Raw genomic sequence first — 14,740 nt, 5'->3', positions numbered from 1 at the left:
GATGATGAGGGAGGGGACAGGTGCCTGTTCTCAAGCTGCCTAGGATTCGAGACTCTGAGATTAAATGTGGAACTCTTCAAATCCCACACATGTCTCTTTTCTGGTTTTCTGAATTCGGGTGCCTTATCTCTCTGCTTGAAGAAAGCAACTCTTTGAAGTTGCGGCTGCCCATCTGTCTTCAGTGTGCAGATGGGGAAACAGACCACCTTCTCCCCACCTCCCACCTACACAATGACACTGTGTCGCTGTTGTCGCTGGGTGCCCTCCAGGCAGTTCCAACTCTCCGCGACCCGTGTGCAATAGAACCAGGATGAAGCACCGCCCACTCCCACCCCAGCTCACCATCGCTGCCATATCTGCGCCCATTACTGCAGCCACCGTGTCCATCCATCTCGCCCAGGGCCTTGTGAAAGCCCTTCCTTGGCCTTGCTAAAGTGCCCATGTAGCCCCTTACCCAAAAAAGAGAATAAGAAATTGAATCCAAAAATTAACGCAATCCTTTTGAAACAGACTTGAATGTAGTCATGGAGACAGTAGCGACACAGCCTCCTGGATGGCTCTCAATATTTGGTTTTTGGTTTTGCCATCAAAGCTCCTGTTAAGATTCTTCTCGCTCAAACTCATTCTAACTCACATCATGGATCCGATGCTGACCCATAGCGACTATATAGGACAGAGTAGAACTGCTCTTGTGGGTCTCTGAAACTGTAACTCCTTACAGGAGTCCAAAGCCTTGTCTTTCTCCCAAGCATCTTCTCTCTGGTAGGAGATTACACACCCTGCAGCCACAGGGCTACACAAACGCACCAACTGTATCATTTCAGAGAATGAGCAACTCCAGCCTTGGGGAGAGTCCAGGTGATGGATTACCACATCCCATGTAAAACCGGTGTCTCCTATATTACTTCGCAGTCCATCCTCACTCAGTTCTATAAAGAACAGTGGCTCCCTCCTCATACTGCAGTCAATACGCTCACCCAGTGGGGCGCAGGGCCAGATGTCAAGTGCGATCTGTATGAAGTGCATTTCAGACGCACCACTCACGTGCTCCGACAGTACTGGCTTGGGAAATTGTACTATTGACATGGGCTTTCCAATTAAGAAATTATCCATTTAATGACAAAAGTCGAATAACCTCCCAGGTGGTACTTTTAATTTTAGATTTGGGTGGATTTGGTGGTACAGGATTGTTCTGGATAACCTCATAACCAGCTACCATCAACTCAGCTCTGAGGCATGGCAACCCACGCGTCCATCGTGTTAAGAGTTGTCCAAAGACTAGTTTTTTGTTTGTTTTTCAGAAAATAGGCTAATCAGTATACATGTCAGTAAAGCTTTACCTTAAGGACATTGGTTCTAATTACATGGGGTGCTACATTTTTAGAAAGAAAATTATATCATTCTCATTTCTCTGAACTAATTCTGTTTCAACTAAATTTTCAAAGCATCTAAACTGTGCCAAGAATATAAGTATTCTACAGCATTAGTTTAGCTCATCGCTTCTGATATCATTCTAAAAACTCCTTGTTGAAGTAACTGTTATTCTTTTTTTTTCTTTTTTAATCATTTTATTGGGGCCTCCTACAATTCTTATCACAATCCAGACATACATCAATTGTGTAAGCACATTTGTACATTCGTTATCCTCATCATTCTCAAACATTGGCTCTCCACTTAGTAGCTGTTGTTCTTTATGAAGGAAATGAGATGCCTATGAGTCACTCGGTTAATGGATGAGAGCAGGGTCCTTGGCCCACTCTTCTGGCTCCAGGTCCAGTGCGCACACCTCTGAATCCTGCCATTGTGCGCCCGTGACACCACATTCCACGAAATCAGTGAAGCTTTCAAAGGACCGAGTTGTTAAAGGTGTCTTTGTATTGAGGTATAATTTTGTCCTAAAAAAAATCCTTCCCAAATAAAGGAGTCCACTGTATCAACACACTGGGGATGTAACAGGGTCCTCCTGCTTCAACTCATGACCAGAGTTCAGGGCTAGGAACTAATGCTGGTTCTAGGACAAACGACTCATTTATAGATGAAGTTGAAGTCCAGTGGCAGGCCCGCAATCACACTGACGGTCAATAGCATGACCAGAGGCGAGAACTAATGGCCGTGGTCCCTAGTTCAACATTCTCTCCAATGTAATGCTTTTGACCTGGAAACATTTTCTGTTCCATTTTCCTACAGACTGTGACATCCATTCAACGGGCACTGTTTCTTGACCATAATATACTAGAAGGGTTTCCAAATCACAGAGGGATACACAATCACTTAAACACTTTCAACAATATTTTTTCCGTTTAAACTGAAAACATATCAACCTCTAACAAAAGTCTCCAGCTGACGGATTTAACCCAGTTCAATCTTATTAAGCTGTTTCATTCGCAATTAAAGCATTTCTTCAGTTAATAACACGAGAAGCTGCTATTGGGGCATTCTCATCATGGAATAAGTTATACACATGCAAGTTACATGCATGGCTAGACACTTTGGGGGGGAAAACATGGAAGAAACACGTGCTCTGTGATGACTGTTATAAAACACATTTAAAACTAACTTGTCAACGCTTCCATCACAGAGCTCAGAACATGATGCCTTTCTATCACAGGGAAGAATTGTAGTCATTTAAAATGATTAACGTACTTTGGCAATCTGAACAATTGTTGGCCGAAAGGAAAGGGTGAGCCCTCGAGCTCCACTTCATCAGAGGAGGATCAACAGAAGCCTGTTCGTCGTCTCAGATGGTGCACAGCCCTCTGAACAAGTGCTCTCTTCCCTCCTCCCGTCAAAGCCTCCTTTGAGCGGTGGAGGCGATGCAAACAAAAAGCAAAAGACAGGGGCTTGACGGCACAGCCGATCCTTTTTCTTACGATGGAAGCCTTCTTGTGCGTCACAGCTAGCAGGTCCTCCTTGGCTATTTACTGGTTCAACTCCTCCTCTCTGTGGCCAGACAGAAAGGCTGTCTGGGCTAAGTCTCGCACCCAGCAAACAAGAGCAGAAAAGGCAGCTCCTGTGCCGGGGCGTCCAGCTGACTGGGGTGCGTGTTTTGCAGATAGCAGATGGCAAAACGGCCAATGCGCGGCTCATCCTGCTCATTGACAACGCCCAGATGGCAGTGGATGAATTCAGCCTCAAGTAAGTTCCTTCTTGACAGGGTTTGTTTTTGTCTCTTTGCTGTTGCTGCTCTGGCGAAAGGAAGGCTTATCACACCACTATCTAAAATCTTGCTAAAGGGTAATTAAGAGGCATCGTGACCAAATGCAATGAGTGGCATTTGATTGGACCCGAGTTTAAACAAACCAACTCTTAAACTCCTTTCGGGATCAAATGGGGCAATGTGATGATGAGACATGCATTACCAAAATCCCCCGCAATCAAGCCAATCCTGCCTCACCAGGTCCCTGAAGGACAGAGGAGCAGTGCCTCATGGGATTTTCAAGGCTGTGCGTCTTTAGGGCAGCAGACTGCCATCGCTTTCTCGCACAGGGCGGCTGGAGGGTTCAAACCCTGATCATTCGGTGAGCTGCCGAATGCTGTCACCACGGCACCGCCCTGGCTCCTGAAACAAGCTAGGTGATATGAAAGAGTTGTATATTTATATCATCCTGCCTATCAAAAGCAAGCACTATTGCCTTTAAGTTGGTTCCCACGCATGGCAATTCCATGGGTTTCAAAGTAAAATACAGATGAAGTAAATGCAACAGAATGTCCATGACTGCTAAGTCTAATGCAGTGGTTCTCAACCTTCCTCACGCCGCGACCCTTTCATGCAGTTCCTCATGTGGTGGTGACCCCCAACCATAACATTATTTTCGTTGCTGCTTCTTCACTGTCATGTTGTTGCTGCTATGAATCAGGAAACCCCTGTGAAAGGGTCATTCAACCCCCAAAGGTGTCACAACCCACAGGTTGAGAACCACTGGTCTAGATGCTATGCATGTGGTTGTTGGTTATTCTGTTTTTGCTATTCCATTTAAAAAGCTAACTGAGTTAGAATCATTAAAAAAAATGAGTTGGTCAAGGGACAGGTAGCAAAGCAAACACTAGATGCATTTGCTGCTAGAGGGCTGTACGTCTCAGGATTAGCTTGCATTTAGAAAGGAGCTCTTCCCTTATTCTAACCACAGGTACGAAAATGAACACTCCTTCAAGAAAGACATGGAAGCTGAAGTTGAAGGCCTCCGGAAGACCTTGGACAACCTGACCATTGTCACGACGGACTTGGAACAGGAGGTGGAGGGAATGAGGAAGGAGCTCATCCTCATGAAGAAGCACCATGAGCAGGTAGAGCACACCTGGGACACATCCCCGTGCACCACCATCCAGTCGATTCCCGCTCATAGCAGCCCTGCAGGGCGGAGCAGAAAGGGCCCTGGGGTAGCCCAGACTGTAACTCTCAATAGAAGTAGAAAACGTCATCTTTCTCCCGAGGAGCTGCTGGTGATTTCAAACCACTGCCCTCGTGGTTAGTAGCCCGACTCAGAACTGCTAAGCTACCAGGGCTCCATAGGAACACATTAAGCGGGACATTTCACGGCGATTCAGTGGCCACAAAGGTTGCCATTTGATTGCCAATCCTATGGCCCTTCAACTCCAAGAATCCGAAATCAAATTAAAAACCAGATAACATCGAGCCAATGGTGCTACATGGTGGCTGGCTTTCTGAAAGTGAGAGGTGGCTTCAAAAAGTTCCTGGGGAAATGGGATTAAAAGATAATGGATCACCAGGTCTTTCATCCATGGTACCTCTGGGCGCATTTGAATGACTAGCCTTTTGATTAGCGGCTGAGTACAGTGACCGCATGGTAGCCAGGGACTCTACGGAATTGTAGGAAACTGCAAAAAGCTCTCCCTTTTTTTAAAACTTTATGCTTATCTACTTAGATGTCAAAGATAACAGCCCAAGTTCAATCAACATTCATGATGCCTTGGTCAACCATTTTGCTAACACACACAAAGTTTATCTAGACTGGTTTGTTACTATAAAAATAGATGTGCTGCCATGTATTGATTTTCTGTGACACATTTGCAACTGCTGTTAGAAAGTAGTTAAAACTACCAGGGTAATTTTGACCATCAAGGCTTCTGAACTGTTTTAAGAACTTTCAGCTGAAATGTCTTCTCCCAGGTGAATTTGAATTAGTATTTTTTCCTAACTTTGGGGGGGTCTACTTCTCTTCTGATTTCATATAGGTTGTTGATGAGTACTCACAACTGTTAAAATAAGCAAGGATACTTAGGTCTAGTAGATTATAATGGCGATGGCACATTGTACACATTTTCACATTTCATTAGTATTCATGTAGCGACGTAGGATAGTTCCATCGAATACTTAATCGAAAGTGAATGAATGGAATTTGAAGCCAATTGCAATTTCTGAAATTATTTTAGGACTAAATAGTTGACAAGATTTTAGTCTAACAATTTATAAATTATCAAGGGCTCATGAGGGAGGGGGCAGTGGGGAGGTAGGGGGGGTGGAATGAGGACCTGATGCCAAGGGCTTAAGTGGAGAGCAAATGTTTTGGGAATGATGAGGGCAATGAATGTACAAATGTGCTTTACACAATTGATGTATGGATGGATGGTGATGAGTCGTATGAGCCCCTAATAAAATGATTAAGAAAAAAGATTTTAGTCTAACTTGCTATCTGAAAAACTGATCTTAGAAAACATAGCTCTAAAACTCCGCAGTCCCTGGGGGGGGAAAAAAAAAAAAGAACAGATGTGTCCAATTGAACCTCCTTCCGTGGCCCCGTGTGAGGCAAAGCGGGGGACAGCAGGATACAGAGAGCAGACACTGACCAAGGCAACCAGACAAGGGCCCACACTGAGAACCTATGTTTCTAGAAGCTCCTCGCCGATGTAAAACATTGCCATTCATCTCACGTCCCGGAGAGGCTGAGAAATGATAAACAACCTCCATTCTAGGCTAATGAAATTGCTGCTGAACATCAAAGAGGCCCTGTGTCTGAAGAGCAGGTTAGACAATGATTTAATTAAGCCTTTCCTGTGGCTGCCTGGGCTTTTTTTTCATGCGGTCCTATGGGTGTTAACCCGGCAGAGCGTACAGGATTCTGAAAGCCTCTACACCCGTCGGCTTTTGGTTAGGGAACTGCTTCCCCAAAGCTCCGGCCTAACACCTGAAAGTCTCTGCTGCGTCATCCCGTCACCAGCGAACAGTATTTCCCTAGCGGGACTGTACACACCATGTCAGCAAAGTTCCTTCTGGAATGTTTTGAGGCCAGGGTTTAAGTGGGAGTCACAAAGGCCATTGGGTGACCTGTCTGGTGACATTCTGGACCTTATAAAACGATAAGAGAAACATTGTTCATGTAATGTTTTGTCATCCACAATTAATAACCGAGAGACAACAGCCACATAACCATAATCTCTTAAATGCCTGCTTACTGCCATCGGTCGACATCCTTCCTGCCTCCCAGGTGATTTCTTTTCTCTCTCCATTACTCAACAGGAAATAGAGGAACAGCATGTGCCAAATGACTTCAAGGTCAATGTGAAGTTGGATACAACCCCAGGGGAAGATCTAGTTAAGCTCCTGGAGGATATGAGGCAGGAATATGAGTTTCTAATAAAAAAGAGACATCAAGACATGGACACTTGGTTTAAAGAACAGGTAAAACAAAAACAAAAAACTCAGCCATCCTAGCAGGATTATTGCCCTGTGGGCCCTGAACCAATTCCTCCTCCTTGGTTTTACAGTCTGCAGCCATGCCCCAGGAAGTGGCCAGTCCAGCAGTGGTTCAGCGTGGCCAGAGCGACATCCATGAGTTGAAACGGACATTCCAGGCCCTGGAGATAGACCTGCAGGCGCAGTCCAGCAGGGTGAGTCCTAGTGCTCCACTGAGCTGCCCTTGACCTCTCTCCCCAGCCCCACTCTCCCACTCCACCGGGACATCCCTCCCACCCCACTCTCCATCCACATCACTCGTGACACGGATGATTCCAGGAGCTATCTGTGGTGTGAGCATCCATGTGAAGCCAGATGAGGTGCTAAGTGGTTAATCCTCTGCTATGGTGTGAATCTCCACACTAACCTTTCTGGGTAGGGCTTAGTAGCCCCATCAGGAATCTAAACCTCCAGATGGTGATGTATATTGGCGAGGGTCACACAGCTTTTAAGTGGCCAGCAGGGAAGCCACGTGGTGTTTCAGAGTGGATGGAGGTGCTCTGCACTCAGCTGTCAGGGCGATTCCCACTCGCAGCCGCGCTCCAGGGCAGGAGAGAATTGCCCATCGGGGCTCCAAGGCCGCAACCTTACAGAAGCACACGGCCACCTCTTTCTCGTGTGGAGCAGCCAGTGGGTCCCAACTGCAGTAAAGCACTTAACCACCGCATCCCCAGGCCTCCTGGGAGAGCTCTAACCCCGAGAAACCCCAGCCTACTGCTATCGAGCCAATCCTGACACATGGCCACCCTACAGGACAGGGCAGAACGGCCCCTGTGGGCTTCCAAGACTGTAACTCTATGGGAGTAGAAAGCTTCATCTTTCCCTCATAGAGCGGCTGGTAGTATCAAACTGCTGACCTTTGGGTACCACGAGGGCTACCTGGGAGATGTCTAGGACCCCCACCATTATCTCTGTGACCCAAAGTGGAGACTGTAGATGTAAAAAGGTAAACATTAGTTCGGTTCAAGGCAGCATCTGCCAAGTCCCAAATGCTAGACAATAAAAACTGGGCTAGTGTGAGTGAGCAGCCCGGAGTTCCCCGATACAAACGTTTTATGCAGACAGGAGAGAAATGGGGCGTCCAAACGCTGCACGTGGCTCAACTTCAGAATGCCCAATCCCCAAACCTGCAAGTCACACTGCTTCTCATCTTTGTTTTTGTTTTTAATTTTAATTTTATTAGGGGGGGGTGTGCTCTTATCACAACTCATACATATATCCAGTTTGTCAAACACATGGTGTCACGGTCTTTTTCAAAACACTTTCTTTCTACTTGAGCCCCTGGCATCAGCTCCTCATTTTCCCCCTCCCTCCCTCCCCTGTGCCCCCTTGATAATTTATAAATCTCATCTTTGTGTTCCAACACACTCATACCACACCCCATAGCACACCCCCTAGCAGAATGAGCAACATATTCTACCCAGGATCAATAGGTCCAGGTTGCGGATTCAATCACTCCTACAATCCACCAACGAGAGACAGCTCTTCCTCTTTCAGAAATCTGCCTTGGAGAACATGCTGTCAGACACGCAGGCTCGCTACTCCTGCCAGCTCCGGGACATGCAGCAGGTCATCTCCCACTACGAGGAGGAGCTCAGGCAGCTCCGCCAAGACCTGGAGCGTCAGAACTACGAGTACACGGTCCTCCTGGGCATCAAAACCCACCTAGAGAAGGAGATTGCCACCTACCGCCAGCTCCTGGAAGGGGACAGTGAAGGGTAAGTCCAAGGGTGGCGGGAGGGGACGGTGGAAGCCAAGGGCATCCGAATGTTGGATGCGCATTCGTGGCCCTGCTGGGTTCTCTAGAGAAGAAACAGTGCTTATGGAACTTCTACAGACCCGCCTTGCATCCGCTGTACTTCCTTAAGCAACGAATTAATGAGCTATGACATTCCTCCCCAAACACTAAGAGATGAGGCTGGATCAGTTAAAATCAATAGATTAAGACACTGTCCAAGACATTTGTGAGAAGGTTTCACTGTGGTGTTTCCCAGTGGGAACATAAATCATTCTGACTTGTAAAAGGACTGTTAGTGAGACGCCTAGGACATCGGCATTGGTGGTGTAGGGGGTTGCACGTTAGGCTGATAATCACAAGGTCAGTAGTTCAACTCCACCAGCTGAGAGAGGAGGCTTCCTATTTCCGTAAAGACTTACAGCCTCAGAAGCCACTGGGGTTTCTGTCCTATAGGGTTGCTATAAGTCAAAATTGACTCGATTAAGACTTTCAATCCAGTATTTCTAACCACGCCAGGAAATTGTAATGACTGGCTACATAAGTGCAGGAGCCCTGGTGGTATAGTGGTTATCAGTTGGGCTGTGATCCACATGGTTGGCTGTTCGAAACCACCAGCAGCTCCTCTGGAGAAGGACTGGGCTTTCTACTCCGTTAAGCAGTTAAAGTCTCAGAAACCCACAAGGGGGACTCGTTATAAGTCAACAATGACTCAATGGCAGCGAGAGAAAGGCTACATAAAGGGCACATACAGTCTAAAGCCTAAGAGAAGAGGTTAGACGTTTCAAACTGCTCACACCAAATCACTGGACCCCGCTTTGAACAGTCTGAGAAGCCAAAGGAAGTCCCAGGCTTGACCCCGCGAGTCTGGGAAGGGGTAGAGGCAAAGCGCATAGCCAACCGAAAGGAAGGCATGGCTTGGTAGACTTCCCCGGCAGACCCCAGCAGCCACTGCCTTCAGCTCTAGAAGGATCCGCCCGTGAACTCATAGCCTTTGACAACCCAACTCAGACAACTGTCTTCATTAAAGCGCTGAGGACTGACCAGCAGCCAAGGAAGTTAGTTCACCTGTGTTTTTACAAGTGTTGCTCATACTAAAATGAACTTTAACCTTTATCACTTTTTGTAGGGTAATAGAAGAAGCTAAGTCAAGTGTGAAAGGTAAGAAAAATGTCCGTTCATTGTTGCAACCTACTCGTTTTTTTAGATACAAATGATCCTCGATGCCATGCCTCTGTTGAACAGGGACACGGGACAGTATTTCACAAACGCTCGCTGAGCTGCAACACACTCTAAGCAATAGGAACATGAAATAATGGAGTCTGTGAAGAAATGATTCCATGTAATTTCCCAGATTATGCTCCATTGGGTAGGAGTGCTCCATGAGATTTTCATAGGGTATCATGAAAGAAATTTGTGGGAAATGGGTACCATTCCCCCCTCCTAAGGAGCCAGGTGGCATTTTAGAATGTTAAGAACTGAACCAGTACTGCCTTCGGGGTTCAAAGGAGGAAGGAAGCTAACCAGGAACAGAAGGTTTCAATGTGCCCGACCCAGTGCTCCCAATCCTACAGAAAACCCCAGGCACCCACGGTTTGGGATGGGCTTTGCTTTCTGATTGATTGTAGCAATAGAACCTGAGTGAGGGGGACCATCACAGATCAGCGGGTCGGGCAGATAGCCCTCAGGAAGACCCTGAGAGAGTGCTTTCCGTCTCTCCTTATCGTGTCCAGGCCTGGGAGACCCTATTCCTTTCTTTATAGGTACAATCTGCAGTTGGGGAGGCTGGATGTTAAAGCTCTCCCCTGTCTTTCTACGAATGCTTCCATTCTGCCCTTTGGTCTCAAATCAGTGTGTGTCAACGGGCCTTTATTTAAATCTGGCATCTGTGAGAAGAGTAGTCCTGTGAAACCAGTCCTGGTTCCGTCCCCATGTACTGTCTGGTTTGCTTTCTACACCCCTGACCGCACTCAGCGAGGGGGTGTCTGTGCTCTGCGTGCTCACAGAATCCGGGGTCCAAGCAGGGCAGAGGCCGAGAAGACTCCTCCAGAACGTCTCTAGATTCCTTTCCAGGCAGACCTAGGGTGAAGGGCTTGCCTGCGGGAAGGTGGCTCTGCTCATAGACAACTCCTGCTCCAGCTCACAGGAGGAAGGATGTTCCCTTGTGGGGTTCTTCTCACTACAAAAGGGCCAGCCCTGCGGCTTGGCGATCATTTTGGAAGGCACAGAAGTTCAGGGGCTGGGAAACGGGAACTGGAAATACAGTGCGGCTGGTGGGAGAGCAAGGCGGTCACCTCTTGATGCTTCTTTCCCTCAGTGTCTACAGCGCCGAAAATCAAAGCCATCACCCAGGAGAGCGTCAATGGAAGAATAGTTCTTTCTCGAGTAAATGAGATCCAAAAGTATGTGTGAGGTCAATAAAAGCGTTTGCCTATGGTTAAACGATTTGTTCTCCATGGAAAGCCCTTGGCCGGCCACTTATTGGTGAGTCCTAAGGCGTACCGTAAGCCAAACATTCAAACTCACGGCCCTCGAGTCGATTCCAGCTCCTGGTAGGACGGGGGAGAGCTGCCCCCTGCGGGTTCCCAAGACTGTCACCTCTTTATGGGAGTGGAAACTCTCTTCTTTCTCCCAGGGAGCGGCTGGTGGTTTTGAACTGTTGGCCTTACAGTTAACAGCCCAATTGTCACCACTATGCCACCAGAGCTCCTGTCAAAGTTATCCAACTCATTTTCGGTGTAACAGTAACACCAGATTTAATACATTGGTGTCCTTTTGGACTCAAAATGTGAACTTAGAAATCCAATGCTGTTTTCCTGCGACATCCAGGCTTTTGAATCCCATTAGCGTATCTGTTTTGTAGCTAACAAACTGGGCACACCTACCCCGGGCAATCCAGGATCTTCAGGTCTCCTTCTAACCAGAGGCTCTCAGCATTGCCCACAGAAGATTCAGAAAGGCCCAGTGCCACACACATGTCCAGCAGCAGCTAGACACCGGTCAGAGTCTCCCCCTGCAGACTGGCAGCCGAGGGGTGAGCTGTGGCCCGGGAAGGTTTCAGGGCCCTCATGAGGACACCTGCCAGCAGGGAGCGGGCAGAATGGCACTGAGAAGAGGGGGCTCACAAAATCTCACGGAAATTACGAAACCCCTCATTTCAAAAGGAAGGAAATTATGCAGGGCTTTAAAAAGAGCTAAAACTAGAGAAAATGATTTAGGGAAGGGAAAAAAACATTATTACAGACAGATATGCCAAGATATGAAAAGAAAAGGCGACTCATCCAAGATCCAGTTTGCAATGAGCAGGATCCCACGTGTGACGTTGGCCTCGCGCTGAGGTGCTGCATCTCTGGCCTCTGGAGAAGATGCCAGGTTCTTAAAGGGTCACTGGCCTGAGGCCAGCACGGTGAGCAATGCTCTGGGAGAAAAGGGACACAGAGACCCTCGTCTCCAATGTCCTTACAATGCTGCCGATAGAATCGTAGACTATTCGAATTTATGATCATAGATTCTTAGAAGCACAGAAGATCAACAATTTAAGGGACTATGGGATCAGGCTGGTTGAACTCTGTTTTACAGAGCAGCCAAGGTGTTTAACAAATTTTCACTGGATCGATGCAACTAAGTTTAGATCTGGGTCTTTTGAGTCTTTAATTAGCTGTTAACACACTTCAGGTGGGTGTGTCATTGAGCTCCATTGTCCCCTAACATATTGGTCGTGTCCAGTATATTTTGAACTTCTATCTAGTAATACTATCTTAGAAAATACCACTTTTGATAATATCTAACTTGGACATAGCTGTTAATGCTGAATTTGTCTCTCCTTTAAGGCAACAATTGACATTGCTGATTCCTAATGCCCAAATAACAGAACACCAGCCCTTATCAATCTGAAATTAGACAAAAAGGATCCAGGAGAGTCATCCAGTATACACTACCAAAGCCAAGAACCATGCCCCCTGACATCAAGCCGATTCTGACTTACAGAGGGGACCCTGTAGGACAAAGAAGTACAGCTCCCTTGGGTTTCCAAGCTTCTTCCAGACAGCAGCCCGCAAAACACCCCCCTGCCGTGTAGCAGCTGCTGGGTTGAAACCACGACCTTGGGTTCGCAGACCGACACTGCATGCCCTGTGCCACCAGGGGTGGTGATCATGTCAAATGCAGTGCATTAATTCTCTGGTGTAAGTCATAAATACAGGCTGTGTGCGTATCTTAAAGGACCTCAAACATAACCCACACACATCCTCCAAGAGTTTTCATGTTGCAGTGTTTATCTGTCATGGCTTTGGATGCTATTTGGGGCAAGAGAAAGTCCATATTAGAATGGACTTGCTCTCTTTTTCCATTGTATTGTGTTAAGAGAACCCCTGTATATGAAGAGGCTACCACCGTCTTTAAAAACAACAACAACAAACAAACAAACAAATGCTCTGCCATTGAGTCCATCCAACCCATGGTGGTCCTGTAAGACAGAGTGAAGTTATGGGCTTCCGAGACTGAAACTCTTGATGGGAATGGAAAGTCTCATCAGCGGGTGGTTTTGAACTGATGACCCAAGGGTTAGCAGCCCAACTTCACACCACTAGCGGATATAAAAATTCGGCAATTCATCTATTTTGTCCCTCCCTTTCTTGAAATCTAGAAAATGTACGTTAAATATACAGATTTTTCTCCAGGTGAGTTCTGAACATGGTTAGCAAAATGTTTCAAAGAATATTCAAAAATGATGGCAAAATAAAAAGAAAGTGATAATACTAGACTCTGAAAATAATCGTTAAGTTTCCATTTGCCATATGATTCGATAATTATACATTATAACATGTATATCATTTTTGTATCCAAGGATCTAAAGTCTCTTTATCATCGTTTTTAATTTGCTCAGCATCAGCCAGGGTGAGGCTACCCAACTCCTCTTAGTTTGTGCAGGAAACCCTCAGTCCCAGACAAAATGGGACAGCTGGTTACCCAGTTAATAAATAATTGCTCTAATTCACCAAAAAGCAGCAAGTATAGAGAAATGAAAATCATTTGCTTGAATAAAATTTCAAGAGTTTAGGCTCTAAGTTACATTGGGGATGATCTCTCTTCCATTCCAGTCTAACTCAACCCCAGGTCTCTCACAAGACCCATTGCAAATTGATTCATGCCCGGTGCTCAGAGGAGTTACCAACCAAAGCCATCTTTGTTTGTACCTGGTTTTGGACCCACACACACCCAACCCACATAAAGACACTTTTCATTACTTGTGATAAATATGTCCTTTTTCTTATAGAAACCTTTGAATAAATACCAATTATCATTCCATTACCCAAAATGCAATTAGATACGCAGGTGGCTAATCCAGTGAGATATAAAATATTACTGTAGTATTTAATATTTATATCAACATACTTGCCCGCAGGACTATAAAATTGTTGGATAGATAGACCAATGGGATGTTTTTAAATCTAATCAAATACACTCCTTGACTAAATTCCATCATTGTGTTACACGTTTGTCAAAGATGTGTGAGATTGGGACCTGAGCGCCAACAAATTCATTATTAAGAAATATGGCAACTGGAGGGGATGTCATGGAAAAAGGCTGTAAAGCTGAGAAGGAGATGAGGCAGGACTTTAATTTGTGCCACAGCAATAGCTGACTTAGAATTAATCCATCAGCATTGCACCAAATTTTCACCAGGGTTTTCATCCTGTCAACACTAACATGAATGCCTATGGGCACCCTGCCTCAAGAATCATAGATGACTGATCGAAGGGTCCAAGAGAAAAGCCAGGTCTTTTGTCTTCAAAGATGGTAGACCGAAGCAATTCCTCACGTTTGCTCACAATTACCCTCTCTGCCTCTTCACACGTGGAGTCCAAGCAGCCTTGCCCGATCCAGGACGATACTGGGCACGCCCTGCTCCTCACTAGAGGACATTCGATACCTAGGCAAATCCTTTGCCTTCTGAACTTTGAGCTTCAGTTCCTTTTGACTTAACTTTAAGTTCCTCATTCCAGAAACACTAATAATTTCTCAGTAAAGATTTATGCTCACAGATCACACACACCAAGAGTTTCGCTGAGAGGTGACCTGTTTTCAATGTGGGGAAGCAATGATCTCCCTGCAGAAGGCAATAAGTCAAGGCCTTCGCAGATTAAAGAGGATCGTGATTACCCAGTAGCTCCTAATTCCAATAGTTATGGTTTAAGTCTTGGAGGCCTTTCATTCAATCTAGGTATTTTTCTTGACAAAACTGAACTTTAAATGCAGTCCTCTTAGATACTCTTAGATGGCGTTTCATTCAAGATTAAATATATATATATATA

The 14,740-nt window shown here is 46.0% G+C and overlaps 1 protein-coding gene across 1 annotated transcript in view; it reads left to right on the top strand.

Annotated features, from left to right (window-relative positions):
* KRT23 (keratin 23) overlaps positions 1 to 10,838 on the top strand; it is a 13,498-nt gene extending 2,660 nt beyond the window's left edge. The window contains exons 2-8 of the mRNA XM_013005858.1: positions 3,053 to 3,135; positions 4,128 to 4,284; positions 6,476 to 6,637; positions 6,724 to 6,846; positions 8,189 to 8,409; positions 9,556 to 9,587; positions 10,744 to 10,838. Coding sequence (XP_012861312.1) covers positions 3,053 to 3,135; positions 4,128 to 4,284; positions 6,476 to 6,637; positions 6,724 to 6,846; positions 8,189 to 8,409; positions 9,556 to 9,587; positions 10,744 to 10,838 — 873 coding nt within the window. The remainder of the gene's footprint in view (positions 1 to 3,052; positions 3,136 to 4,127; positions 4,285 to 6,475; positions 6,638 to 6,723; positions 6,847 to 8,188; positions 8,410 to 9,555; positions 9,588 to 10,743) is intronic.
* Positions 10,839 to 14,740: the final 3,902 nt, after the last annotated feature.

This window comes from Echinops telfairi, unplaced genomic scaffold (genome assembly GCF_000313985.2).
Source record: "Echinops telfairi isolate 266 unplaced genomic scaffold, ASM31398v2 ScPeMD7_7458;HRSCAF=8496, whole genome shotgun sequence".
In the NCBI taxonomy this organism is placed as follows: Eukaryota; Metazoa; Chordata; class Mammalia; order Afrosoricida; family Tenrecidae; genus Echinops; species Echinops telfairi.
The sequence above is the reverse complement of the archived record's forward strand: the minus strand, read 5'-3'. Positions and strand labels throughout refer to the sequence as shown.